This window comes from Prionailurus bengalensis, chromosome F2 (assembly GCF_016509475.1).
Source record: "Prionailurus bengalensis isolate Pbe53 chromosome F2, Fcat_Pben_1.1_paternal_pri, whole genome shotgun sequence".
In the NCBI taxonomy this organism is placed as follows: Eukaryota; Metazoa; Chordata; class Mammalia; order Carnivora; family Felidae; genus Prionailurus; species Prionailurus bengalensis.
Genome location: NC_057353.1, coordinates 83,536,723 through 83,564,344, shown reverse-complemented (window position 1 = coordinate 83,564,344; position 27,622 = coordinate 83,536,723). Strand labels below are relative to the sequence as shown.

The 27,622-nt window shown below is 49.2% G+C and overlaps 3 protein-coding genes and 1 long non-coding RNA gene across 11 annotated transcripts in view; 1 reads left to right on the top strand and 3 right to left on the bottom strand.

Moving 5' to 3' along the window:
- Nucleotides 1–1,178: 1,178 nt before the first annotated feature.
- Nucleotides 1,179–14,059, bottom strand: ZNF34 (zinc finger protein 34). Of its 5 annotated transcripts, XM_043602169.1 has the most exons (8): nt 13,959–14,059; nt 13,492–13,587; nt 9,668–9,751; nt 7,727–7,778; nt 7,221–7,308; nt 6,782–6,908; nt 6,228–6,347; nt 1,179–4,044 (listed from the first exon to the last, which is right to left on the bottom strand). In XM_043602169.1, exons 5-8 carry the CDS (start codon nt 7,251–7,253, stop codon nt 2,684–2,686), a joined length of 1,641 nt encoding a protein of 546 aa, XP_043458104.1. In that variant the 5' UTR covers nt 7,254–7,308; nt 7,727–7,778; nt 9,668–9,751; nt 13,492–13,587; nt 13,959–14,059; the 3' UTR covers nt 1,179–2,683. The 5 variants fall into 5 exon arrangements, with proteins under 5 accessions (XP_043458104.1, XP_043458108.1, XP_043458107.1 ...); XM_043602173.1 differs by lacking the exon at nt 6,782–6,908; XM_043602172.1 differs by lacking the exon at nt 9,668–9,751.
- A 1,486-nt stretch (nt 14,060–15,545) lies between these two features.
- Nucleotides 15,546–18,205, bottom strand: RPL8 (ribosomal protein L8). The gene is made up of 6 exons (XM_043602174.1): nt 18,083–18,205; nt 17,705–17,851; nt 17,484–17,625; nt 16,759–16,977; nt 15,944–16,059; nt 15,546–15,743 (listed from the first exon to the last, which is right to left on the bottom strand). Exons 2-6 carry the CDS (start codon nt 17,840–17,842, stop codon nt 15,585–15,587), a joined length of 774 nt encoding a protein of 257 aa, XP_043458109.1. The 5' UTR covers nt 17,843–17,851; nt 18,083–18,205; the 3' UTR covers nt 15,546–15,584.
- A 5,769-nt stretch (nt 18,206–23,974) lies between these two features.
- Nucleotides 23,975–27,622, bottom strand: part of LOC122495957 — a 13,082-nt gene continuing 9,434 nt past the window's right edge. Inside the window, exons 2-5 of the long non-coding RNA XR_006300649.1 lie at nt 27,038–27,260; nt 25,854–26,195; nt 24,922–24,993; nt 23,975–24,725 (exon numbers count right to left, since the gene is read on the bottom strand). This is a non-coding gene — a long non-coding RNA (uncharacterized LOC122495957). The remainder of the gene's footprint in view (nt 24,726–24,921; nt 24,994–25,853; nt 26,196–27,037; nt 27,261–27,622) is intronic.
- The window catches only part of ZNF517 (zinc finger protein 517), a 6,789-nt gene continuing 3,493 nt past the window's right edge, over nt 24,327–27,622 (top strand). The window contains exons 1-3 of one of the 4 annotated variants that reach the window (XM_043602153.1): nt 26,156–26,504; nt 26,611–26,749; nt 27,252–27,395. In XM_043602153.1, coding sequence (XP_043458088.1) covers nt 26,449–26,504; nt 26,611–26,749; nt 27,252–27,395 — 339 coding nt within the window. In that variant the 5' untranslated portion in view covers nt 26,156–26,448. Of the gene's footprint in view, nt 24,398–26,155; nt 26,505–26,610; nt 26,750–27,251; nt 27,396–27,622 lie in introns of those variants that run through there. The other 3 variants (XM_043602154.1, XM_043602157.1, XM_043602156.1) reach the window with 3 other exon arrangements.

Genomic DNA, 27,622 nt, shown 5'->3' with positions numbered 1-27,622 from the left:
AATTTGGTTTTTACGCCACCAGTTCTATGGTATTTTTATGGCAGCCTGAGCCAATACAGGCATACCTTGTTTTATCATGCTTTGCTTTATTGTGTTTCTTACAAACTGAAGATCTGTGACAATCCCATGTCAAGCAAGTCTATTGGCAGTTCTCCCAACAGCATTTATTCACTTTGTGTCTGTCACATTTTGGTAATTTTTGCAATACTTCAAACTTTTTCATCACTATTACATTTGTTATGGTAACCTGTGACCGGTGATTATGATTCACATGATGACTACCATTTGTTTGAAATAAACTGTTCGAGGTATGCACACTGGTTTTTTAGACATGCTATTGCACACTTAATACGCTGTCCTGTAAATGTAACTTTCATATGAAATGGGAAACCACAAATTGATTTCACTTGCTTTACGGACATATGTGCTTTATCACAGTGGTCTGGAACTGAGCCCTCAAGATCTCTGAGGTATGCCTATACACCATTCAATAAGGAAAGCCAAGTCTTTTCAAAAAATGTTGTAAGGGGGCGCCTGGGTGGCGCAGTCGGTTAAGCGACCGACTTCAGCCAGGTCACGATCTCACGGTCCGTGAGTTTGAGCCCCGCATCGGGCTCTGGGCTGATGGCTCAGAGCCTGGAGCCTGTTTCCAATTCTGTGTCTCCCTCTCTCTCTGCCCCTCCCCCGTTCATGCTCTGTCTCTCTCTGTCCCCAAAATAAATAAACGTTGAAAAAAAAAATTAAAAAAAAAAAAAAATGTTGTAGGATGGGGCGCCTAGGTGGCTCAGTCGGTTAAGCACCTGACTCTTGGTTTTGGTCATGATCTCACAGTTTGTGGGTTCAAGCCCCACATTAGACTCTGCGCTGACACACAGAGCCTGCTTAGGATTCTCTCTCCCCTTCCCTTTGCCACTCCACAACTTGTACTCTTGCTCTCAAAAATATATGAATAAACTTTTAAAAACAATGTTGTAGGGAAAATTGGAGATCTACTTCCAAAAGAAGGAATTTGGACTCTTACCTTATACCATATTAAAAAATTAGCTTAAAATGGATCAAAGACCTAAAACTACAAACCAGAAAAAAACAGAGGGGCAAATCTTCCTAAGCTCGGACTTAGCAATTTCTTGAGTAGGACACACAAAGCACAGGCAACAAAAGAAAAAAATACACTGAACTTCATAAAAATTAAAAACTTTTGTGCAACAAAGGACACTAATAACAATAGACAGAACTCACAGAATTAGAGTAAATATTTCCAAATCATATACCTGATAAGGGATTACTACGCAAAACATAGAACTCCTACACCTCAACAATAAGAAAGAACCCAATTCAAAAGTTGGCAAAGGACTAGGACAGACATTTCTCCAAAGATGATATACAAATGGCCAATAAGTGCCTGAAAAGATGTTCAACATCATTAGTCATCAGGGAAATGCAAACCAAAACCACAATGAGATACCACTTCACACTCATTAGTATAGATATTTTTAAAAATGGAAAAATTGGGGTGTCTGGCTGGCTCAGTCAGAAGAGCATGCGACTCTTGATCTCAGGGTTGTGAGTTCAAGACCCATGTCGTGTACAGAAATAAATATATCAACCTTTAAAAAATGGAAAATAACAAATGTTGGCAAGGATGTGGAGAAATCAGAACCTTCTATTCATTGCTGGTGGGACTATAAAATGGTACAGCCACTGTGTGGAAAAGTCTGGCCGCTCCTCAAAAAGCTAAACGTGGAATTACCATATGATCCAGCAATTTCACTCCCAGGATTATACCCCAAAGTACTGAAAGGATCCAAAAAATACTTGTATACAACACCCAAGTGCCCATTAAGAGATGAATGGATAAATAAAACATGGCATCTACAAATCAAGGTCATATTTTTCAGGCATAAAAAAAGGACATTCTGATACAGGTTACAACATGGATAAATCTTGAGGACATTATGCAAAGCGAAATAAGCTAGATATAAAGGGCAGCTACTATATGACTCCATACCTGAAGAAGCCAGAATAGGCAAATTCAGACAGAAAATAGAACAGACTGTCAGCAGCCGAGAGAAAGGGAGAGTTATTATTTAATGCGTACAGAGTTTCTGTTTCAGATCATAAGAGTTCTGGAAATAGTGGGGATGGTCATACAACATTGTGAGTGTATTTAATGCCACTGAGCTGTACACCTAAAAACGGTAAAAATGGTAAGTTTCAGGTTATGTGTATTTTACCACCATATCACCTCTATTAAGATACACGGAAAAGCATGAACATTACGCTAATCTTTTTAAATTACAATATGTAAATATGTAGAATTTTTCCAGTGGGACTTTTCTAGGGTCGAGGAAATAACAAAGGAAGACCCTCTGTGCTGCAATGACAAGCACGCGGTGTTTTCTTTTGACCACGCGCTGAACTGCGTGAAAGGAAGCTTATGCTAAATCAGCAGTAATGGATTCATTTTCTAAACGGGGGGAATCACAAGAACTTCTTTTTGCCTACCTCTCTCTCAATTTCTCTAAAATGAACATGCACGGCTTCGGGATTAAGGAAAGAGTTGCGTCTGTTTTTAATTAGAAATGCCCTTCATCCGTGACAACACTGTACGGACAATAAATAGAGGGGTGGGGTGGGTCATATGGAGAAGTGCACAGCAGAACTCACGGGCCCTCGTCCACGGTCACCTCGCAAAGTCCTCCCGGAGGTGAATCCTCTGATGCTGGCACATGTTGGAACTGTGCCGGAAGGCTTTCCCACACTTGCTGCACTTGTAGGGCTTCTCCCCCGTGTGGATCCTCCGGTGCTGGATGAGGTAAGTACCCTGGCTAAAGGCTTTCTTGCAATCGCTGCATTTGTACGGCTTCTCTCCGTGGTGTGACCTTTGGTGGTGGATGAGTCTGGAACTGTTGTGGAAGGCCTTCCCACACTCACTGCACTTGTACGGCTTCTCTCCCGTGTGGATCCTCTGGTGCTGAATAAGGTGTGTGCTTTGGCTGAAGACTTTGCCACAGTCGTTACACTCATAGGGCTTCTCTCCAGTGTGGCTTCTCTGATGTTCAACCAGTTTGGTTTTTTGGATGAAGGCTTTCTCACATTCATTGCATTTATAGGGTTTCTCCCCAGTGTGAATTCTTTGATGTTGGATAAGGTTAGAACTTTGGGTAAAGCCTTTGCCACATTCTTTGCACTCAAATGGCTTCTCTCCAGTGTGAGTCCGACGATGCCGGATGAGGATTGAGCCATCACTGAAGGCTTTCCCACAGTCATTGCACTTATAGGGTTTCTCTCCAGTGTGGATTCTCTGGTGGTAAATAAGGGAAGAATAGGCACTGAAGTGTTTCCCGCAATCACCACACTTGTAGGGCTTCTCCCCGGTGTGAATCCTCTGATGCTTCATGAGGTTGGGCCTTTGGTTGAAGGTCTTCCCGCACTCACCACACCGGTAGGGGATCTCCCCTGAATGCATCCTTCGGTGACTGATGAACTCGCAGCTCTGGCCGAAGGCTTTCCCACACTCTTCACACTTGTAGGGCTTTTCTTCGCTATGAAGCCGCTGGTGCTTGACGAGGTTAGCACTGTACCTGAAGGCTTTCCCACAGTAACCACAATGATGCAATTTTTTCCCAAGAGGAATTATCTGAGCTTCTTTAGCCAGATTTGCACTGAAGAATTCCCCAGAATCATGGACTACATTTATCTTTTTTGTCCTGTGTACACGCTTATGGTTATTGAGGTATGATCTCTGTTCAAAACTTTGTTCACATATATCACATTTGTGAGGTCTCTGGTCAGAGATCGGGCTTGACTGGAAGCTGAGGCTCCATGCAGACTCCTGGATGCTCTCCTCATTAGTCCATGTGACTGGCCTCAGGCATCTCTGTTCCACAGGCTCGTCCAGGCTGTCCTCTGGCTCCCGGACACACGCACGGGCCTCTCCAGGCTCAGGTCCCTGGGAAACAGCACTCTGGAGTCGATCCAGTTCTTCCCCATCAAGCATTTCTCCTGAAGACAACTCACTGTACTCAGTCCTGGTCCCACGAGCTGAAACAACAAACACATCTCTGGACCACCTGTTCTGACTTCAGAAGGAAGGTACGAAGATGCTGCCAACCATCGGTGCCGTACCGATTCCACCACCTCCAGGGTTACAACGCCTTGCAGAGAGGAGAGCCGGTAGCTCAGAGGCTTAAAGAACTCACCCAAGGCTGCAGTCATGTGGCAGTGCAAGTATTTAAACCAGGCCTGACGAATTCTTCCTGCCCGCCTTCTGCCCACAAAACCTTCCTAAGTGCGGCTATAGGGCGCAGGTCCTCATTACAAAGGGACAGGACATGGAAGCTTCATGCCACCACGGAGACCAGGGGGCCCTGAGAGTCACAGAAGACATCTGACAAAGAAGGGAGTCTGAGGCCACTTAACAACAGCTAATTCACCCCAAAATTCAGGGTAGGAAAACCAGGTGCCTCCTCAGGACATCAGAAGGCCAACCTCGTGCCAACCATGGGCCTTGGTGTCCCTGAGCTCCTCCTCGCAGGCTATACCCATTCCTGTGTCTTTCCTCAGGGGCCTGAGAGGCAATTACCAGCCCCTTAAACTCAAGGTGCCACACAGAATGGTTCCTGATACCCTCAAGCCTCCTCTCCTTCCTGCCTTGACCAGACATTCATACACCAACTCCCCTTGCAGAAACATACCACCAGAAAGGTACTTTCTGTGAACCAAGAGAAACATCCACAACGACCCCAAAACGGGGACAACCAAATGTCAACAAGAATGGAAAATATCTTGGAGTGCCTGGGTGGCTGTCAGTTAAGCATCCAACTCTTGACTTCAGCTCAGGTCATGATCTCACAGTTCGTGGATTCGAGCCCCACATCAGTGTGGAGCCTACTTGGGATTCTCTCTCTCCCACTCTTTCTGCCCCTCCCCTGCTCTCTCTCTCTCAAAATAAATTAAAAAAAAAAAAAAGGAAAATAATTTGTGGTAGATTCACACGGCAGAACATCATGTGGCAACGAAAGAGAACAAACTGAGTCCACCACAGCAGCCCTCACAACGTTCAGATGCATGAGACAAGACACAGAGCTGAGGGGCAGAGTGCCGTCCCCAGGAGTCAGAGAGAAGGGTCCTGTGAGGAGCAGTGGGAAATGACAGGAGGCCCAGTGGGCTCCCAGGGAACTAGAAAAGTTCTACCTCTTGATCTGGAAGAGGATTTTTATAAAAATTCACTGAGTTATAAACAAGATTTACCCTGGTTCTAGAAGTATTTATATTTGAATAAACAAATTTACAAAAGAGAAATTCAAGTCCTTTGAACCAAGAGTTGCTTCTTAGGACATCACCAAGACGTGCAAAATAACGCTTATCAGAGTTGTTCATGGCAATGAAACTACAGAGCACCCTTTCCACTGGCACTTCCAACAAAACCAGTGACTGACTTGTGCATAAAGACGGACACTCATTGGGGCGCCTGGGTGGCTCAGCCGGTTGAGCATCCGACTTCAGCTCAGGTCACAATCTCACGGTTCGTGAGTTCGAGCCCCGCGTCAGGCTCTGGGCTGATGGCTCAGAGCCTGGAGCCTGCTTCTGATTCTGTGTCTCCCTCTCTCTCTGCCCCACCCCCCCCTTTCATGCTCTGTCTCTCTCTGTCTCAAAAATAAATAAACATTAAAAAAAAATTTTTTTTTAATAAAAAAAAAAAAAAGATGGACACTCATTGAGTGAAAAAGGAGGTGACAGCAGTACACTTGGGAGCACTGCATCCCTGTCAAGAAGCAACATTCGTATGGGCGTGAAACAGCACGAGAAAAGGGAGAGTAGGAACACACTGGTATCTGGGTGATGACATATTCTCTCTTTCTTGTAATGGTCCGTGATTGCCAAGTGGCAATTTTAGTAAAGGAGAATGAAGCGATGGTCTCCATACTATGGCCCTGCCTGACCCTCCTCACAGGGCGTGAGCTCTGGAGGGCAGGGCTCCATGAGGTCCCATGGACCCAGCCTTCCCTCACAGCATACCCAAATGCCCTTCCCTCTTCTCCTCTGCCAACAATGCCCCCTCTCACCCTCCTAGAAGATTCAGCTCAAGAATTACCACAATGAGGTACTCAGAATAATGCTGCCCCAATGCACCTTGTTCTCAATTCCGGAACCATTAACCATACACCCTGGACTCCAACAGATGCCTGTTCAGCAGCTGTTGGGGAAGAGCACCCTTCACGCACCTGAGACACTGACTCTCGATCGCCCTTTCCCTTTGGCACCCTGTGCATCCAGGACCCATGGTTCATCCCCTCGCTCCAACTGTGTGATCACCCCAGGCTTGGGACCTGCACGTCCAGCTCCTAAGAAGAAAACAGGGCCTGGGGTTGGTGCCAAGGAACAGGGCTGCACTGAGCATGATCTCACATCTCCTTCCTGTGGCAGGAAGAGAAGCACAGGCAAAGTGGGGTGATGGGGAGTCTGGACACTCTGGAGGGCTGGGGGCAGTCGTAAAGAGGCAAATTGAACACAGGGAACAAAAGTGCAGAGGGCTCTCTCCTCTTGGAAGGTACACAATCCCTCTGGGGAGGGACCTGTCTCGGGTCTGGAGCAGGAGGCGCTCTTATCTGGGAGCTCAGAGTCAGATGACAGAAGCACAGACCCAGCCCTGCCTGGCCCCTCCTCTAGCAGACCAGGCCTGCCCAGGACCAGGGGGAAGAGGCCCCCAGCCCAACCCCTGCTGAGCCCTCAGTTCCCGGGGCTGTTCCCTGAGCTGCATCCTAGTGAGGGGCCTTACCCAGGGAGACCAGATTCCTGTAGGTCTCCAGCATCACGTCCCTGTAGAGGCCCCTCTGAGTAGGGCCCAGACGGCCCCACTCCTCCCGGGAGAATAGCACGGCCACGTCCTCAAAGGTCACCTCAGCCTGGAATGACAAGGGCTGCTGCAGGCCCAGGTGCGACTCAGTGTGGGCCCTGGGGGCAGGTGCCGCAGAAGCACTCTAGGAGCAGCAGCACAGGGGCAGCTACAGGAATGATCCCCCAGCATGACCCAGGGGAGTGGCCCGGGCCCTTGGCTGCTAAGCCAGCTAACTAAGGAAGGCCGGGGGAATCCCAGGGTCACTCCTCCTCTGCTCAACGCCCCAGACCAGACATGCCTCACAGTGCCTGCTGAGGCAGCAGAAGCGGGAAAGCCCTGTGTGGAGACTTCACACCTCCCAGGGAAAACGGATGCTCACCTGGGGCAGGGCAGACAGGTGCAAAGTTGCCATCGCCTGGTACCCTGGGCTTCCAAGGGGAGGAAGTCAGCAGTAAGCCACACTGGTGCTGAGGGAAGAGAAAGGAACACGTGGAGGCCCAGCCTGGCCTCTCCTGTGGGCACCTTGAGGACCATGTTCATCCCCATCAGGGCACAGCTGGCCTCCCAGGCTGACTCTGCTCCCTGCCTGGGGCTACCCTGCCCAACCTGGCACCCAGTACACAGACACGTGCACAACTCCTCGGGTCATCTGCTCCCCTCAACGTCCCTGACACGCCAAGCTGTCTCATTCAGGAGAAAGACGGAGATACCCATTCACTTTACATGAAAGAGTAAAGACAACTCGTTAAGTATTGAGGAGAAAAAGAAAAAGAAAATCAACGGAAGGCATAGAACAAAGTCAAAGTACAGACGGCAAAAAATACAACAGTAGTCGAAACAATTCAGTGGATGAGTAATGATAAGAAATAAAACAATTAAACTCACCTACTAGAAGCACAAGACTCTCCAACAGATGCACACAACGCATCTACATAACCTAAAATAAAGTAACACAAAGGCTGAATATAAGACAGATTAAACAAACACTAATTAAAATAAAGCTGTAGAAGATATATACCTTTTCTTTGCCTTTAAAGCTCTTTATTGAAATATGACATTTATGAAGAAGAGTTGAGAAATCCTGAACACACAGCTCCAGGGGCAATCACAAGGGCCCACACCCACAGAACCAGCACCAACGTCAGCCCTCCTGCCCCTGCAGGCACTGCTTCCTCCCTGAACACCCAAGAGTGAAGCTCTACCCTGAATGCCACCACCACAGATCAGCTATGCCTCTGGTGAGTTTTTTATCAAAGGAAATATAAGCTGTCTATACTCTTGACTTCTTCCCCTCATTCATGATATTTGTGGGCTTTTAATATGCATTGCTATGTGTGGATCAGCATTTATTTAAACCAATTAAAACAGAACTGAAAGCAAAAATTATAGGAACAAAAATAACAATACACGTTAATAAAAGGAAAATCCACCAAGAAGACATAATTACAGACATGTATGTATCTACCAACAAAATCCAAATGTAGAAAGCCAATGCTCTAACTGAAGCAGCAAAGAGGAACCTGGCAAAGCTCCACTGGAATGAGAGATTCTAACACATACCCCTCAGAAGCAGGAGGACTGAGTAGAGAACAGCCACTTAAAACATAGAGAATAGACACTTTCCAAGATGCACATTCAAAACTATTAAAATAACATCATGAACCAGGCAACAATGAAAGTTTCAACAACTTCCAAAGGCTGACACATTTGGGAAAACATTCTCTCACCAGACCGCTGTTATGCTGGAAATATATGCTAAAAACAAGTACCCCTTTCCAGAAAACCATAAAAATGGAAACAAAGGCCACCTAACAAAAAAATATACATTCTTTAAAAATTTTGTTTTAATGTTTATTTATTTGGAGAGAGAGAGAACGCGAGCAGGGGAGGGACACAGAGAGAGAGGGAGACAGAGAATCCCAAGCAAGCTCCGCACCATCAGTGCAGAGCCCAACGAGGGGCTCAAACTCACCAAACAAGAGCAAGAGATCATGACCCGAGCTGAATCCAATAATCAGACATTTAACCAACTGAGCCACACAGATGCCCTGAAAAATGTGCATTCTTAATGCACTTATTTTAGCATAAGAGAGACTGAAATAAACTATCTAAACATTCAATAAAAAATTAGACACAGACTGAGAAAAGTGGATTCAAGGAAAGATTAAAAAAAAAAAGAACACCACTTAATTTAAAGAAACAAAATAATATCTGGGGCACCTGGGTAGCTCACCTGGTTAAGCGTCTGATTTGATTTCAGCTCGAGTCATGACCTGACCTCACAGTTTGTGAGACTGAGCCCGAGATGAACTCCACACTGACAGTGTGGGAGCTTGCTTGGGATTCTTTCTCTCTCTCCTCTCTCTGCCCTGCACCCCCCCTTGTGTGTGCTCTCTCTCTCTCTCTCAAAATAAGTAAACATTTTAAAATACATAAAATAAAGAAACAGAAAATAACACTGGTCCTTTAGAATGCTAATAACAAATATCTGGCAAGTCCAATGAGGGGGAGGCAGCAGAAAAGATAGAAAAAGAAATACTATTAAAAACAAAAAAGTCAGGGAGGGGGGCACCTCGGTGGCTCAGTCAGTTAACCGCCCAACTCTTGATTTGGGCTGTCATGATTCGAGGGTTGTGGGATCAAGCCCTGTGTCAGGCTCCACACTGAGTATGGACCCTGCTTAAGATTCTCTCTCTCTCTCTCTCTCTCTCTCTCTCTCTCTCTCTCTCTGCCCCTAGCCCCTCTCCCCTACTGACGCTCTCTATGAAATGAAATGAAATGAAATGAAATGAAATGAAATGAAATGAGGGACACAACTCTACATACCATACATTCAACAATGGCCATCAAGTGTTGTCCAAAATGCCAGGGACAAAATGGTAAAACTTCACTGAAGGACATCAAAAAGACCTACGGAGAAACAGACAGTATTCACAAATAGGAGGATTCGATATCATAAAAATGTCAACTCTGCTCAAATAAACCTATTAATTCTGTGCAATCAAAATTGCAACAGGACATAACACGAAATCTGACAAAAATGACTAAATATCAAAATAATGATCCACGATTAACTAAGACAATGCCAAAAAAGAACTAAGGTAGGCAGAGGCATGCCCTCCCACCTATCAAGACTTACTGTAAGGCTATGGTAATAAAAGCAAAGTGTAAGCAAAGTAAAGAAGATAAGGAACAGACCCATGCATATTTTAATGACATGCTATTCATAATGGTACCAACAAACTGATTTTCCTTAGGAAAATAAAATTCAATCCCTGCCTCCTAAGGCCAACAAAAATATACTTTAAGCACATAGAAGACCCAAATATTTTTTTTTCAAATTACAGCTATTCTAGGAAAATACACAAAATACAGTCCATAGAGGAGAAGTTGCTTAATTTTACTCCAAAAATTTTTCTGTACAAAACACAAAATTAAAAGACAAGATGCAGAGTGAAAGATATTTGCAGACATAATACATAAGAAAAGATACACGGAATATATCTTAAAACACACACACACACACACACACACACACAGGACAAGACCATTCATTTAAGAAACTAAACACAGAATGACTTGGTAAGTCACAGATGATGAAATCAAAGAGTCCAATAAACATTTGAAACAATCTTCAACGTCATTGAGAATTGGAGAAATGCAAATTCAAGACTTCTCTCCCCACAGTTTGGGAAAAATGTAAAATGCTTCGCAATATCAAATGTTGAAGACATAAAGAACAATGAGATTCTCAGGGTCCTGCGGGAGTATAAACTGGTACAGTCACTCTGGAAATCCACCTGGCACCACCTGGAAGAGCTGAAACCCTGTAAATTCAGTCAGGAAACCTAATTCTAGGTATGTGCCCTATAAAAACTCTTGCTAATGCACACAACAAGATACACAAGAATGTTACCATGTGGCTGTGTGTACCAAAACAAACAAACAAAAAAACACCCCAAAATCAGAAACTTCAGTATCTACTATCAGGGAATAGTCACGGTCACAGCGATTGAAAGAAATGAACCACATCAATGTCAGAGGCAATACAAAGCTATAAGGTTGAATGAAACTGTTAAGTGCAGGATATCAATAGTACATAATGTACGGTATGCAGACTTTTAAACACAAAAACTCTAGTGGGAATGTAAAGGTATAAGAAAATGTGTCGACAGCAAAATAATAATCAACAGAGTGAAAAGGCACCTAAGGAATGGGAGAAAATATTTACAAACCATGTATCTGATAAGGAATCAAGATCTAAAATATATAAAGACCTCACACAACTCCACAGGTTAAAAACCAAAAACCCAACTTAAAATGGGCCAAGAACCTAAATTTCTCCCTCAAAGCATACAAATGACCAACAGGTACATGAAAAAGTGCTCAACATCACTAGAGAACTGCAAATAAAACCACAATGAGTTATCACCTCACACCCGTCACAATGAGCATTATCAAAAAGCAAAAGATAAGTGCTGGTGAGGATACGGAGAAAAGGGAGCCCTTGTGCACTGTTGGTGAGAACGTAAATTGGGGCAGCCATTACGGAAAACAATGCAGAGGCGCTTCAAAAAATTGAAAATAGAACTAGCACATGATCCACCAATCCCACATCTTGTTATATTATCCGAAGGAAATGAAATCACTCCCTGAAAGAGAGATCTGCACTCCCATGGTCACTGCAGCATTATTCACAATAAATAGGCAAGACAAGGAAACAACCTAAGTGTCCAACGATAGATGTAGGGATACAAGATGTGGTACATATACACAATGGAATGTGACTCAGCCACAAAGAATGAAATCTTGCCATTTGCTACAACATGGGTAAACCTGGAAAATATCATGCTAAGTGAAATAAACCAGACACAGAGAGACAAATACTACATGATCTCACTAACGTGTGGTATCTAAGGGCCCAAATCATAGAAGCAGAGAGTAGAATGGTTTGGCTGCCAGGGTTTGGGGGTTGGGAAAAATGGAGACATATCCATCAGAGTACAAACTTTCAGTTGCGCTACATGAGTAAGTTCTGGAGATATAACATACAGCACTGTGACTACAGTTAACATTACTGTAACTCTGACACTTGCTCAGAGGGTAGATCTTAAATATCCTCACCACAGAATAAACAAAAAAAGGGCACCTGGGTGGCTCAGTAGGTTAAGCATCTGACTCGATATCAGCTCCAGTCACGATCTCACTGCTAAGATTGAGACCTGCATCGGGCTCTGTGCTGACAGCAAGGAACATGCTTGTGATTCTCTCTGCCTCTCTCTCCGCCCCTCCCCTCCTAGTGCTCACTCTCCCTCAAAATGAAAAAAAGAAAACAAAAACAGCAAATGGTGCCTGTGTGAGGTGCTGGATGTGATTATCTCACAATGTACACCTGTATCAAAACATCAAGTGTACACTTACAACTTCCACAATTCCTGTTTGTCAATTGCACCTCCATAAAACTAAAACAAAATAAAAAACTGCTGAAACTATGTCCAAACTAAGGGTTGCTCAGGGAAGCAAATGGGACTGGGGACCCTGCCTCTAAGGGCAATTTCACTTCAACAGCTTTCTTAAAAAAATAAAAACAAAAACTAGGAGCGCCTGGCTGGCTCAGTCAGTAGAGCATGCAACTCTTAACCTCTCAGGGTCATGAGTTCAAGCCCCAGTTCAAGACTCTCATGGAGTCTACTTTTAAAAAAAAAAGGAGGGGGGGACGCCTGGCTGGCTCAGTCCCTATAGTATGCTACTTCCTTAACCTTGGGGACACAAGTTCAAGCCTCACATGAGGCATAGAGATTGTTTAAAACAAATCAATGATGTATTTTTTAAAAATTGAAAGCTTGAAATACACGTGGCAAACCCAGTCACTAGTGTTTGCTAATCTATTCTCCATATTTTTAAGTTTTCTCTAAAAAAGATTTTTTTTAATGTTTTCAAAGCACAAAAACATGGTGTATTTTTTAAAATACATTTTTTTAAAATGTCTTCAGTTCCTGACCTTGAAGAGAGGCCTCTAAGACACATAAAAACGTGGCTGCTAGGGGAGCCTGAGTGGTTCAGTCAGTTGGGCGTCCGACTTCAGCTCAGGTCATGATCTCGCAGTCTGTGGGTTCCAGCCCCCATCGGGGCTGCTCCGAGCCTGCTTCGGATTCTGTGTCTCCCTCTCTCTGCCCCTCCCACACTCACGCTCTGTCTGTCTGTCTCTCTCTCTCAAAGATAAAACAAACATTAAAAAAATTAAAAACAAAACAAAAACGTGGCTGTTAAGAGAAGGCCTTGGAGCGCCAGAGGCAAAAGAGGATGGTTAGGAAGGTATATCGGTGGGGCAGGCATTTCGGGGAATTGCTAAAGGCAAGAGGGAAGCGAGGGGCACGGGAAAGGGGATGGTAAATGGGAAGGACAAGAGCCGAGGAGAAAGAGTGTGTTTTGGCATTAACTGACCCAAGCTAGAGACCCGGTGAGGAGAGAGATGGGGCTAGGGACAGGGAACAGGACGACTCAGTGGAGAAGCGGGGGTGGGGGTGGGGGGTGGGGGGGTGGAGAGCTGGGGAGGAGTGGGGAATACAACCTGGACCCACATGCGAGGGAAAGACTTGGCTCAAGCCGGGGGCTATGGTAGCGGGGTTTATTTGGGAGAGCTGGCTTACCGTCTGCGGGGTGGAGAGGAGCTGGCAAGGAGAGGGCCTCGAGTCACCAGGCCATGAGAGTCCCGGGCATCCCGGGACGCAGCCCTCTAGGGCGACCTGGGAAGAGGAATGCGGTGGAGAGACGCCGAGGCTCCCGGAGTCATAAAACCCGGGAAGGGGAGTCTCGGGCGGGGCAGGGGCCCGGCAAGGAAGGACTCCCGGCCAGGGCGATCGGAGAGCGGGACGCCAGGTTTGGGGAGGACACCAGTCGGGGTTTGGGACCCATCGGAAAACGCCGGAGCAGGAACAGGGCTTTTCGTGAGGACTCCGAGAGTGGGGAGGGAGCCTGCCCGAGGGACGCCGGGCGGGAGAGGTCGTCGACAGCGGGGTGGGCCCCGGCCCGAGCATCGCGTTGCTACAGGGAAGGGCTGGCACCCCGCGCCCGGGAGACCTCGCGGTCACCGCCGCCCCCACCCAGCCACACTCACCTCAGCACCGCAGAGGAGCCGCCGCCGGGCCAGGCCCCAATAGCCGCACCCGCTGCAGCACGGCAATCCAACCGGAAGTGACCTCCCCACCCCGCGTCCGAAACCGGAGGTACCCTGGGGCCGCTCTGGGAAACGGACTCCTCGTCTCTGTAGTTAGTCTCCCTAAGGAACTGTAAACTCCGTGCCGGAAGCCGGGAGCGCTGCCACTGGGTGGCAGCCTGGAACCATGACCCCGAAGCTTCAGATCCGAGGCAAGGGGAGGCTTAGGAACCCATTTTGAAGATTAATAAACTACAGCCATTTTCAGGGGAAAGCTCTCTAGTAATTCCTCAAGGCACTGCCACCAACAAAAGAACAGGTCCTTTCCTTTACAGAGAATGGCAGAGAAGCCACGTGATGACCAAGAGAGATGCTTATTGGTTAGAGCCCCTTTAGTTCAGCACACTGAACGCAAGCTGCGTCCACTCTAACTGGGATAAGGGGTTCCCGGGTGCTTGCGAGTAGAACAAAGCCTCCCTGGGGCCACTTCTTGGCCAAGGATCCAGACCACTTTATCCAGAAGGGGAAAGCAGTGGCAGGCAGGTTATTCTACAGATCAGGTGACCAAGCCTAGCCCTCTCTCGTTAAAGAGGAAACCCCAGCCTCCTGTATGTTCTACCCATTACCAAGGCCTAGCCCTGCTAGGTTCACTGCCTAGGTGTGGTGGGTGGTCAAGAGGCCAGTGGAGACCGGGAAAGCAAGACCTGTGGGCAAGGTTCATGCTAGAGACAAGTGCAGAACCCACCAAGAAGCCACCTGGCAACAACAAAAAGGTCTGCTCTCTGGTGGGAGAAGCCTGACTGCACACAGCCTCTCGAAACAACCCTGAGGTGACTGGTTCTGATGCACTCTGGGAGATGGTCCCCAGGAACTCTCAGTCCCTGGCCTTCCTGCCTGTGGTCGGTACAAGGAGTGTTCTACCTCAACCAGCCACCAACCTCTCTGCCCCCAGCCTTCCTGCTTCAAGGTATCACTTACAGAGGGCTGCAGCCCCTGCTTTTTACACAGGTTCACAAAGGGAACTACTGGGGCAGGGAGCTCTGGGAAGCAAGTGTCCCGGTTCTGAGGCTGCCATTACCATCTCTGCGCCAGACTGGCTCAGCATTATCTGCCTTGGATCTCCCACCTTTGATGAACTGTCAAAAGTTTGGGACAAGGTACCATGAGCCAAACAGGGAGCCCATTTGTCCTGAGAAACTAACCTATCCTGGTCCTGGCTTCCCACTGTAGGATGGCTTCCTGGCTCTCCAGCCTGCAGCTTCAGGAGCACCACTCTCACCCCAAAGAATCCATACCCTGACCTAGATCCTCCAAGCACTCGAGAGAAGTTAACACAGATGTGGGCAGAATTCTCTGCTCTGTGTACTGCATGGCACAGTAGTTTCCAGGAATCAAGATGTGAAGATCCCTAGCACCCCACCTCTTCTTTCCAGAGCTTTCACTGTTCACTGGTGCTTCTAACTTCATCTTCCTTCTCCTTACACAAAGAGCTCCATGGAGGTCCTCCCGGCAAAGACCCTTCCCTCTGAAACCACAAGCAAGCACAGCTTAGTGGCAAAAGGACAGATTTTATTGAGCTCCTCGTCCCTAGTTTTCTTTCTCCTGCACAGTCTTGGTTCCCCGCAGACGCCCAGTCCGGCGGGCAGCAATAAGACCCACTTTGCGGCCAGCAGGAGCATCTCTGCGGATAGTAGAGGGTTTGCCAATGTGCTGGTGGTTGCCACCTCCAAAAGGATGCTCCACGGGCTGCAAGCAGAAAAAAGTGGTATTAACATAGGGATGTGGACCCCATCTACCTCAGGACTTGGGTAAGAGCAGGATCAACTGACACGTGCCAACAAACCGTAACACAAAAAAGGAGACACTCCAGGAAAGCACCTGTCCATCCAGCCTCCCAGCCCCCAAATCCCTCAACACCCCAACTGCCCGATTTCTCGGTTACTTACATTCATGGCCACACCACGCACACGTGGCCAACAATTCCTCTTTGCCTTATACTTGTGGTAAGCACGCCCAGCCTTCAGAATGGGCTTGTCAATGCGGCCGCCTCCAGCCACCACACCTGTTGGGGAGATCAGGCACCTGAGGGAGGTGCACCATACCCTCCCAGAACTTCAGGACCCTATCAGGCTCTGAGCATCCTTGCCAGTACCCCACCCCCACACCAACCACCCTCTCACTACAGTCCTACACCGTCACACAATTCCCAAAATTTCATTAACACCCCAAAACTACCACTGAGCATTAAGACCCTTCGCAACCCAGTAGCCAACATTAAATTTTTCTGGATTTCTCAGGCAGCCAAGCCAAGCCTTTCCCCACGTCATCTGTAATGTCGACTTCAACCCACGATTCTCCAGGGAAGCTCCCACTTTGCTGTGTCGGAGCGGATCACTCAATCTAACCTCCAAACACCAACAGGATGGCTAACCCAGCCTGACACACACATCTTGGCCAATCTTGCTTACTTCGTAGTAAATATACACTCAACAGCATCCCTTGAGTTTGCCACAAGAATAAAAAGATGTTGCCCAAATAGCAAAGTGAGCCAGGGCTCAAATCTTCCTTAAAGCATTTCCTAGTAGCTTAAAAAAGGTTACACATCCCTGAAAAAGCTCTTAACTACGTGGACGTGACAGCAGGAATCACGGAAGAGCAGATTAGGCCACACTACAGACAAGTCTGACCAACAAGTCCCAAAGCCCAGCTCTAGCTGTTGACTTCACAGGCACACAGTGTTCAACTGCTGCCTGCCACTCACCAACCACAGCTCTGTTGGCTGAAGAAATTACTTTCTTTGAGCCGGAAGGCAGCTTCACTCGAGTCTTCTTGGTCTCTGGATTGTGGGAGATGACAGTGGCGTAGTTTCCGGAGGCTCGGGCCAACTTGCCCCGGTCACCAGGCTTCTCCTCCAGACAACACACAATAGTGCCCTCAGGCATAGTGCCCACCGGGAGCACATTGCCTATGTTGAGCTGGGCTGCAAGAAGCACCATAGGTCAGTACAGCAAAGTGGTCCCCCTTAACTACTGCTGATCAGAAGCAATGCAAATCCAAGTCCCCAAGAAGGCCAGCACAGCCCACAACATCCAGCCTCCTCTTACACAGCTCTCTGGGCATCCCCTCTAGTGTGTTTAGCCAAACAGCTCTCACTAGGTGAGACTTCTGCCTGGATGTTCCTCCTGACTTAGGATGTAACCCTCCTCCCAGCAACCACAGGTCCAATCCCCTCCCCATCTCGACCTTCCACACCACACGCAAAGCTTACCCTTAAAAAAGAGAAAAAAAAAAAAGTAAAAACAAAAACGTGCGCCCAAGCGAGTCAAGGGCAGAGAGAGGAGGAGAGAGAAAATCCCAAGGAGGCTCCACACTGTCAGCGTCAGCGCCACCGCGGGGCTCGACGCCTCCAACCGAGATCAAGACCTGAACCGAAATCAAGAATCCGACGCTTAAGAGACGGGCAACCCAGGCGTCCGCGAAGCCTACCCTTCTTGCCGCAGTACACGAACTGGCCGGTGTGGATGCCCTCAGCAGCGATGAACAGCTCCGTCCGCTTCTTGAACCGGTACGGATCCCGAAAGACTACCTTGGCGAGGGGTGCACCGCGGCCCGGGTCGTGGATGATGTCCTGCGGGCCGAGGTGGCATGAGTGGCGGGTCCCGGCGGGGCGCCCCGTGTCCCCACCCGCCCGCACGGGATCCCCGCACCTTCACGATGCCCTTGATGTAGCCGTGTCGCTCCGCGAAGTCCACGGCTCGCAGACGCGCAGCGCCCTTGCGGTGCTTGACGTGCGCGCGGAACACCGAGCCGGCGCCCTTTCTCTGCCCACGGATGACGCGGCCCATGGCGGCTGTCTGGAGGCGGCTTACGGTCAGCGCCCGGGCGGCCCAGGCAGCCCCACCACCCTAGCTTCAGGGTCCCAGGTCCCCAGGATCCTCCCTCCAGGTCCCGACCCTTTCCCACCCCCATCCCTGGCCCTGCACCCCAGCTCTCTCTCAGGAATCCCGCCGGGGTCCCTAGCTGACCCCAGGGCAGCGGATGGCGGCGGATAATGCCAGAGCCGCCACGCCACATACACGTCCTACCTGCTGCCGAGCGCGGCCGGAAGAGGAGACACAGCGGAGGAGAGCCGCCTTATCTTCCGGGGCGGGGCCGAGAGCCCCTTGACCTTCCGGCACGGCCGTGAGCCCAGTGCACGCCGGGATTTGTAGTCATCCCGCGGGTGCCCGCGGCCCTTACCCGGCCGCCGGGGCGCCAGGTCACGCAGGTGACCGGATGTCCTGCAGCGGGGTCCCTGTGGACGGGGCCCGGGAGGAGGCGGGAGGGATATCCGGACTTCATAGAAGTCTCACGGAGGATGAGCGTCGCCCACTGAGCGGCCGAGGAGACTCCCCCCTCCCCCCCCGCCCCCGAGGGGTTGGGTGACTTTACAGGGTTACGCGGACCCGGATAGAGCGACTTACTCCGGGCGCGGAGTCGCAGGGGTCCTCTCTTGGCCTGGCGAATGCCCCCTTATATAGCTAGAGCTCCTTGCAAGGTTACTGGCTCCCGTCTAGGGCAAGGGCCGCTTTCTAGGGTGAGGCCCTTCCTTGTAGGGTTGTGGGCCCCCTTTTAAAATGGGTGGACGGTGTGGTGGCTTACAGAAGACGGGTGTCTGGACGAAAAATAGCAAATGTTCAACCACCGCGGGTGCGGCCGCTCCGGGCACGTTGCGACTCTGTGCACTGATAGGTTTTCGGAGAGGTCAGAGTGGCCGTACCCGGATGTGGGTATTGGGGAGAGAGACGGGGGCACCCTGGTCTTTGCTTGGACGACCCGGGCAGGGCATGGTTGGCGACGGTCGAGGAGGCTGCCACGGACAGACTGGGCGACAGTAGAGGTTCGGGAGTTTCAGTTGGGATGGTGGGACCTCCGGGGAGGAGGAGTGTCGCCCTCCTGCTCCCTACACCACTCCCTCCCGGGCACGTGGAGGAGGGAAAGTGAGGCCAGGAAATGGAGCGGGCAGAACTGGTGGCTTGGGAAGGGGGAGAAGAAGAGAGTGAACCATGTCACCGCTGCGAGAATGAGGAAAGGGAGACTGGACAAATGACCCTGAGGTGAGGGAACACGATGAGCCTGCTCAGAACCCTATAGGGAGGGGTGGGTGAGGTTGGAGTTGAGAAAGGGAACAGCTGGAGGGGGACCCTTGGAGTGTGAGCTGGAGATAAAGATCAAGTCTACCAGGGCAGGGAGCCCCCAGCTGGGCGTGTGCTGCTGAGTGAGGACTTTCCGGAGTTCCGCCCCAGAGGAGTGGGAGGAGCCTTCAGGAAAAGGTGCCAGGGGTTAAGACCTGGGGGTCAGACAGAGTGAGAACTGCCCACAGGCAGGTCCAGGTAGAGCTTCTTGACTAGGGCTGTGGGTGTGCAGGGGAGACCAGTAGCGGGAGAGGTCGCAAGGTAAGGGGAGTGAGCGCAGGGGTCCCAATGGACAGAGACTTGCACTCAGGACTTTGCAGTAGGGTGTTTGCTAGCAGCAGTGCAGTCAGGTAGGCCTTGGAGGGACGGTGACAAGAATGACATCGTGAGAAAGTAAGAAGGGGGCCACGTGGCCACATGCTGAAGCGAAGAAGCAGAGGGGACTGGTGAGGCCCCAAGAGAGGCAACAGTTGGGTCAGCAGGGTTGGGGACTCAGGAGGCATCGCAGCCCTGGCAGGGCCAGGGGCTGAGGGTGAGATGGGAAACAAAGGCAGAAGGAAATGGCAGATAAAGTTAAATTTCCTTATAACCCGCAGCCCATTGGCAAATACTTGAGGCAGGCAGAGTAAAATGTTTCTCCTTGAACTCCCTACTGTCTTAATGGTAATGCTTTGCTAGAGGGAAAAACAACCTTAGTTTGACAATAGCGGGGCCTCCAATATCCTGTGAGTCTTCTCTAGCCTATGAAAATCTCTTTGGGAACTTCCCCTGGACTCTACCTCCCCTGACTCCATGGTATAACCAGTCTCTCATGGTTCCCAGGACAGCTCTTTCTGCCCACGGGTCCTATCCCCGTGCTTTAATAAAATTACCTTTTTGCACCAAAGACATCTCAAGAATTCTTTCTTGGCTGTTGGCTCCTAAGCCCATGAACCCCATTATCACCCCAAAAAACCCCATCAAGGGGCACCTGGGCCTCCTTGGGGCAGAGTGAGGGGTTTTGAGGTCAGCCCAGGATAGGCTCAGAGGACCAGAAAGGCACAGGGAGTGGCAGGGAGGTGGGGACAGTACTTGGACACTCAGGCTATGTGGTCCCTAAGGTCTCAGATCTCTGGGATGAGATATGGTGGAGGAGGGCCCCCCACTTTCTCTTTGCCCTAGAGCTCAATGCAGCCAGAAGGTGGCTAACCAGGCCTACTGCAGGACATGTGTTCAGAGCCTTGCCATAGGCAGATGGTCAGTAATGCCAGCCCAAGAGTTCCAGGGGATGAATGGCAGCTGTGAGCCCCCAGTGAAGGTTCTGGGCCCAGGGAAGCCTCAAGAAGTGCTGTTGGGAGCGGGGGGAGGCTTGCTTGCTTGGATGCTTCCTCCTGAAGGCCCACCTGGAGATGGCAGGCATGGACTGACTTAAGGGAGGGCAGCCAGTTCTGGGGCTCTCTGAGGTGCAGACACTTGCCTGATATTTATTGTGCCCCTGCCTCAAGCTCAGTGCATCTGTCCTTGCAGAGCTGGGGATCCTGGCTGGTGCCCTCCCCCTTCAAAGTCCAGAGACCTCTGACTTGCCTCCATCTCGCTAGCCTGAATGTTAGTCCCCGTGTGAGAGGCCGCCAAGTCCGGCACACAGCAGGGACTCCACAAATCTGGGTCACCTGATGATGGGGACCTCTCCAGGGGCAGCCACACTGGGCATGGGGTTCTCAAGCCTTCAAGAGGGGTCCATCTGCCTTTGCTCATGCTGGTGAGCCAGCCACCTTTCCCATGCCACCCAAGGTTACCTCTTCCCAGCATTTCAAACTTTATTCTTAGTTCTTTATTTCCTTTTAAAGTTGCTTTTTAAATATTTTTTTGTCATGTACACACAAGAATAATTTGGTTTAAAATTTTGTTTTTTAACATTTATTCATTTTTGAGAGTGGGAGAGACAGAGCATGAGCTGGGGAGGGGCAGAGAGAGGGAGACACAGAATCCAAAGTAGGCTGCAGGCTCTGAGCTGCCAGCACAGAGCCCGACACGGGGCTCGAACTCACAGACCACGAGACCACGAGACCACGAGACCACGAGATCATGACCTGAGCTGAAGTCAGACGCTCAACCGACTGAGCCACCCAGGCGCCCCAAGAGTAATTTGGTTTAAACATGCATGACCACGACTCTCTTCTGTCTTTTTGCACTTGGCTCCCCGCCCCCACATCAGCTGCCCTCAGGCAAATAACAACACTATGCTTCTATTCTTTGTGTGGGAACAATAATACTGTCTTTCATACGGTTATTGTGGGAGTTAAGTGAGTGGATATACACCAAGGACATAAAGTATGCCTACAAAAGTCATCAGGGCTAGAGAAGTCAGAGTGGACACACTCGGACACAACCAGAGAGGTGTTTTGAGAGCGACCCGAAGAGAGCCCTAGGAGACTTTGAGGTACCCAGACAAAATCAGCTTGCTGACATGGGTGCTAACTTCACGGGATATTCAGGGTGTGAAAATTCATCTGGCAGTATGCTAAAGGTATTTGTGACTCCTTCCTATGTATTCTACTTTTAAAAATACTGTTTTTTTGTAAGTGTGCATGAAAACTAGTAAAAATTCTTGGGCTGTCTTTAGACCTCCAAAAGCTGTGGAAGGGGCGGTGTCCAACTCTGTACCTCCAAGCAGAAAAGGGGAGCCCAGCTAATACCTGGGGTAAAATTGGAGTAAAGGATAATTCTTATATATAAATATCCAAAGCAAAACAAAAATGAAGGAAAATATACATCTTGAGACAAACCAAACAAAATTTAAGTGAAAAAAAGAAGAATCAGTTCTTTCATGCATGTTTTTAGTATCTGAATATATGCGCTGAAAGGTTCTAAGTGTATGTAAACAGGCATACCTCACTTTATTTTTTGCTGATACTGTGTTTTTTACAAATTAAAGGTCTGTGGCAACCCTGAATTGAGCAAGACTGTTGGTGCCCTTTTTCCAACACCATTTGCTCACTTATGTCTCTGTCACGTTTTGGTAATTCTTGAAATGTTTTAAACTTTTTCATTATTATTTGTTATAGTGATCAGTGATAGGACTTGCCGAAAGCTCAGATGATGGTTAGCATTTTTTAGCAACATAGATATAGATACAGATATACATATGCATATACGTATATGTACATACACATATAGTTATAAGTTATTTATGTGAGAGGGAGAGCACAAGCTTAAGCAGAGGAGGGGCAAAGAGAGGGGAGAGAAAGAATCCCAAGCAGTCTCTGTGATGTCAATGTGGATCCTGATGTGGGGCTCCAACTCACAAACCATGAGATCAAGAGTCAGACACTCAACCTACTGAGCCACCCAGACACCCCTAGCAATAAAATATTTTAAAATTAAAGTATGTATGTTGCTTTTTTAGACCTAATGCTATTGCATGCTTAATAGACTACTGCATAAACATAACTTTGTTATGTACTGGGAAACCAAGAAATTCGTTTGGTTTGTTTTATTGTCATTATTCACTTTATTGCAGTGGTCTGGAACCAAACTTGCAATATCTCCAAGGTATGCCTGTATATATATGTAAATTTATTTGTATCCTGCAAAGCATTTTCATTTTCTTTCAATTCCAAGTATGATTTTCTCTTCCTCCCATGAGTTATTTTGCAGGTTGCTATTTAGTTTCTAAGCATATTTGTTTAAACTATTTAGCCATATCTAAATGCAATATCTTATTTTCAGATAATGTAGTTTGTATGATGCCAATTACTTGCAATACAGATGCCTCCCGGGGCCCCTGGGTAGCTCAGGTTACCATCTCACGGCTTGTGAGTGGCTTGTGAGTTCGAGCCCAAGGTCGGGCTCTGTGCTGACAGCTCAGAGCCTGGAGCCTTCTTCGGATTCTGTGTCTCCCTCTCTATCTGATCCTCCCCCACTCGCACTCTGTCTCTTTCTCTCTCTCTCTCATAAATAAATAAACATTAAAAATATTTAAAATATAGATGCCTCGGGGCGCCTGGGTGGCTCAGTCGGTTGGGCGACCGACTTCGGCTCAGGTCATGATCTCGCGGTCCGTGAGTTCGAGCCCCGCATCGGGCTCTGTGCTGACAGCTTGGAACCTGGAGCCTGCTTCCGATTCTGTGTCTCCCTCTCTCTCTGACCTTCCCCTATTCATGTTCTGTCTCTCTGTCTCTAAAATGAATAAACGTTAAAAAAAAATTAAAAAAAAAATAAAATAAAATATAGATGCCTCCTTTGCTGCCTTGTACATTTTGGCTCTTGTGTCCCTCTTCAAAAAGGTGGTCTCTGCTTTTGTTCCCCCTCCCCTTTATTTTTATTTATTTTTTTAAAAAAAAAATTTTTTTTTCAACGTTTATTTATTTTTGGGACAGAGAGAGACAGAGCATGAACGGGGGAGGGGCAGAGAGAGAGGGAGACACAGAATCGGAAACAGGCTCCAGGCTCTGAGCCATCAGCCCAGAGCCCGACGCGGGGCTCGAACTCCCGGACTGCGAGATCGTGACCTGGCTGAAGTCGGACGCTTAACCGACTGCGCCACCCAGGCGCCCCATGTTCCCCCTCCCCTTTATAAAAATAAGAAAACATTTAAAGAAAAATATACGAGATTTCATCGCATAAGACTAAATAGTTTTGTTTTAAGTTCTTTTAAAATTACTGTATGTGTAAGCATATATTCATAAGCATAGATTTGTGCGTGTGCTGGGTCACACTGTAAAGCATTTTTTACCGTGTCACAAAAGTTTGAAAGACACGATCGTAGAGAAGTTTTTCAACTGTAGGGGAAGAGGGTGAAGGATACACAGGACCTCTCCGTACTGCCTTTGCAACTTGCATGATTTTATAATTATCTAACAACAAAAAGTTGAAAGAGAAAGGACGCTGCCTCAGCACCCGGTTGCCTGGAATGATGCTCGACTTTTCCATTGGCCTTTCTCGAGGTCTCGCGTGGACGCGTCTGCTCTCAGGCTTGGGGGCTCTGCGCCGGGATCCCCGTCTCCCGCAGCGGGCTCGCCCCTCGGATTTGGGAGTTCACGGGAGATCAGGTCCAGAACAGCGCCCCGCCCTCAGCGGCCCTCTTCCGTCACCAGCCTCGCGCCGTAGGAGCCAAAAGGCGCCCACCGAGGCGCGTGGTCCTCCGAGCCTCCTAGAGCGGCGCTGAGACCCGTTTCCGGGGGCGGGCCGGAACCGGACCGCCTGCTCCCGGCGCCCTCTGCGCGCGGTCCGGGATAGCGGCCCAGGGTGAGTAGGTCCTGGCCGCGGGGCGGGGACCGGAGTGGGGTGAGTGCGGTTCTCTGAACCCGGCCTGGCTGGGGCTGTGGCCCGCACAGAGGCCGCGCTGAGCACCGCGGGGCGCTGACCTGCAGCCGGCGCCGCCCCCTCGCTTTTCCTTCGTTCTGGGCCTTAGGGAGGGTCCGGAGTCCGGGTCCCACCGGCTGGCGCGGCAAGTGTGCGGGCCGGTCCCGCAGAGCCTGGGTGGCTGCGCAGAGCTGAGGCTGCAGTGGGGGGAGACCTGGGAGGACCGGTTCTGTCCGGGTTGCGTCCCCCTCGGCCTCGCGCCTGCAGTTGCCTGAGCACACCCGCTCGTGAGCGGCTCGTGCCGGCTGGCCACCCCATGCGCTGCCTCTCCCCTGCACCCTCGTTTTCCAACCAATTGTCAGCCCGACGCCCTTGCTTTACCCTGTGCGGTTCTTCGCCCCCGCCCCCTCTTCGCGGAGTTGCCTCATTCATTGGACAACTAGCATTCGGACAACTGGCATACTTACCTTGTCCTGACGACCCTTCTAGTGCTGGGGATACTGCAGTGAAGGGGTAACATCCCTGACTTCATGAAACATCTGTTGTAATAGAAGTGAGGCATTAATGCAATAGAGGCAACAAACAAGAAAGTAGGTTTTTTTGAGAGTGTAATCGAGCGAGGGAGGGACAGAGAAAGAGCATCTTAATTAAGCCAGCTCCATGCCCAGTTGTGTTCAATCCCACCACCGTGAGATCTTGACCTGAGCTGAAATCAAGAGACGGATGCTTAACCGAGCCACCCAGGTGCTCTGAGAAAATAGTTTTTGATGATTTCAAGGGTTATGAAGAAAATGAACCAAGAGGATAGGTTTGTGAGAGTTAAGGAGTTAGGGGTGGCTGTAGGTGAGCAGGGAAGGTCTCTGCAAGAAGTTAACATTTGAACTGAAACCTGGTGGCTGACAGGCCTTGCTAAGCCCTTGTAGGCAAAGGAAAGTGCATCAGAATGGCATTGGCTAATTTGAGTAACAGAGAGAACGCCAGCTTGGCTGCAGTGTAGTACGCAAGGGGGTAGGTGAGGGAGTGGAGCAAGGTGCCCCAGTCCCCTGAGGAACAGAGGTTTTATTCAAAATTGGAGGGAAAGAATGACTCCTGCTGGTCCTCCAGGCCCCAATTAAATGTAATCCCCTCAAGAAGCCCTCCCTGAACCCCCATCTAAGTTAGCGCTCCCCTTCCCCTTGATATTTTCTGTCTCAGGACTCTGAGCAGGAACCTGTTTTGTTATCATTGTATCCTCTCCTCCACTTTTTTCAACTTAGCGCTGTTTTTCTCACATTAAAGACTTATTCCCTGGCTCCAAAGATAGGACTAAAATCAGGTCTTTTCCCCTCTAACCAGGTGGCCCCTCCCTGAGGACATGCATTCCCCAGAAATAAGCAAAGAGACAGGCATGGTAACTTACCCTCCTAACTGTGGAGAGCGGTATGTGTTGAGTTGACAGCCAGGTCTTCTCCTGAGATGCTCCTCCTCTTAAGATGCTGTGGCTGTCTTGGGGTGAGGAGGACAATAGCTCTGTCAACAGGGGCAGCAGCAATGGTCCACGCAGACTGCCCTGGACAGACAGCCCAGTGCCGTGTCTAGTAGTGGTGTGGCTCTGCTGTTTGCGTTTGCCGTTTGTGCTGTCCGGGCACAGATGACTCACCAAGCTTCTCAGATCATCCTCTGTAGCCTGTTATACTCTCACATGTTAAAAGGGCCTTCCTGCCAGATGTTACCTCGTAGCATCATAACCGCAGGATTTCTGCTGTTGCCAAAAGGGACATCGCTTTACAAAGCGGCAGCTACTTAGGAGGCTCAAGCCCCACAGAAAAGGGTACTCTAGATACCTCCACCCAATACACAGGAGCTCAAGTGTCCATTGAGGAGGGGACACGGCGACCAGAGTCTACTCTGAGCACCTAGCCAGAGCAGATTGTATTTACTGGCTTTTATAAATAATTTTTCCTCAACTGCGACACATTTGGAAAGAAGCAATAAGTCTTAGAGAAATCAGAAAAATGAGAAGAAGGAAAATAAAAACTACCTTGGAAGAAACTAAGGCTAATGTGCTGGGGTATGCGCTGCCAGATTTATTTTTTTGCTTAGAGTCTGCTTATTTCACGTGGTAATGCAGTAACAATGTTTTCTGGTGTTCCACAACATGGTTTTACTGGTTGCAGAACCACCCACTGTCAGGGAACCACTCATTCATTCCACAAATCCTTGCTGTGTATCAGGCCCTCCCCCAGGCCCTGGGGGTACAGCATGAATAACCAGACTGCAGGCCTCATCTCATGGGGGAAGGTGGATAAGAAGCAAGTAAGTTGACTGCATTATGTCCGATAACAGGTGCTATGGATGAAAATAAAACGGAATGAGGATAGGGAAGGAATTCTGCGGTGGGGATGGCATTTTGTTTATTTATTTAAGTTTATTTATTTTGAGAGAGAGCACACATACATGTGAGGGAAGGGTGGGGGGCGTGGGGGGTGGGAGAGAGAGAACCCCAAGCAGGCTCCAGTCTGTCAGTATGGAGCCTGACTCAGGGCTTGAACTCACAAACTGTGAGCTCGTGACCTGAGTGGAAATCAAGAGTCACACTCCTACCTGAGTGAGCTATCCAGACACTGAGTGAGCTATCAGACTTCATTTGAAGTAGGATGGTCCCAGAAGACATCCCTGGGAAAACCAGGAGCGAGAGGTGGAGGCTTGTGGGTGAGCAGGTCTCAGGTTGTGGCTTCTTGGGATGTGAGGGGTCGTCTGGGCTGACCGGGATGTGCTTGCCTCATGTCTCACGCTTTCCTGTCTCTTCTGTATCTGGGTGGTCCTTCTGGGAGACAGGGACAGGGGTGGATGGGCCTTAGGCCTGGGCTCTTCCTACTCAACACTCACCGTCCCCAGCGCCTGCCTTTCCCCTGAAGGGGACCTTGGAATGGCGGTGCCACTTGCGACGCCCAGACTCCAGGTGAGTGTCCCCTCTGAGCCTTTAGGCTGCCTTCATCCCCATCCTCAGCTTTTCAGCCCTGAGGACCTTCCCAGGGGGCCCCAGGCCCACCCATGTAGCTCCCACTCCTGCAGGTGGGTCACAGGGATGGATTCTGTAAGCCAAGGGTCAGCCTCCTCCCTTCGAAGACTCACAATGGCTCTGTCAACTCCTTCCTGAGGCTTTGGGCAGAAGTAGGCTGCCCACAG

Bases quoted from the DNA above. Each gene is read 5' to 3' on its own strand.
- ZNF34 (XM_043602169.1), bottom strand. From the start codon at position 7,253: ATGGCAACTTTGCACCTGTCTGCCCTGCCCCAG. The intron at 6,348-6,781 runs GTAAGGCCCCTC...TTTTCTTCTTAG, and splicing joins CAGGAATCTGGTCTCCCTGG to GAGCTGGACGTGCAGGTCCC. The intron at 4,045-6,227 runs GTGCGTGAAGGG...TTGTTGTTTCAG, and splicing joins ATCGAGAGTCAGTGTCTCAG to CTCGTGGGACCAGGACTGAG.
- RPL8 (XM_043602174.1), bottom strand. From the start codon at position 17,842: ATGGGCCGCGTCATCCGTGGGCAGAGAAAGGGCGCCGGCTCGGTGTTC. The intron at 17,626-17,704 runs GTGCGGGGATCC...CTCGGCCCGCAG, and splicing joins ACATCAAGGGCATCGTGAAG to GACATCATCCACGACCCGGG. The intron at 16,978-17,483 runs GTAGGCTTCGCG...TGCTTCTTGCAG, and splicing joins CGTGTACTGCGGCAAGAAGG to CCCAGCTCAACATAGGCAAT.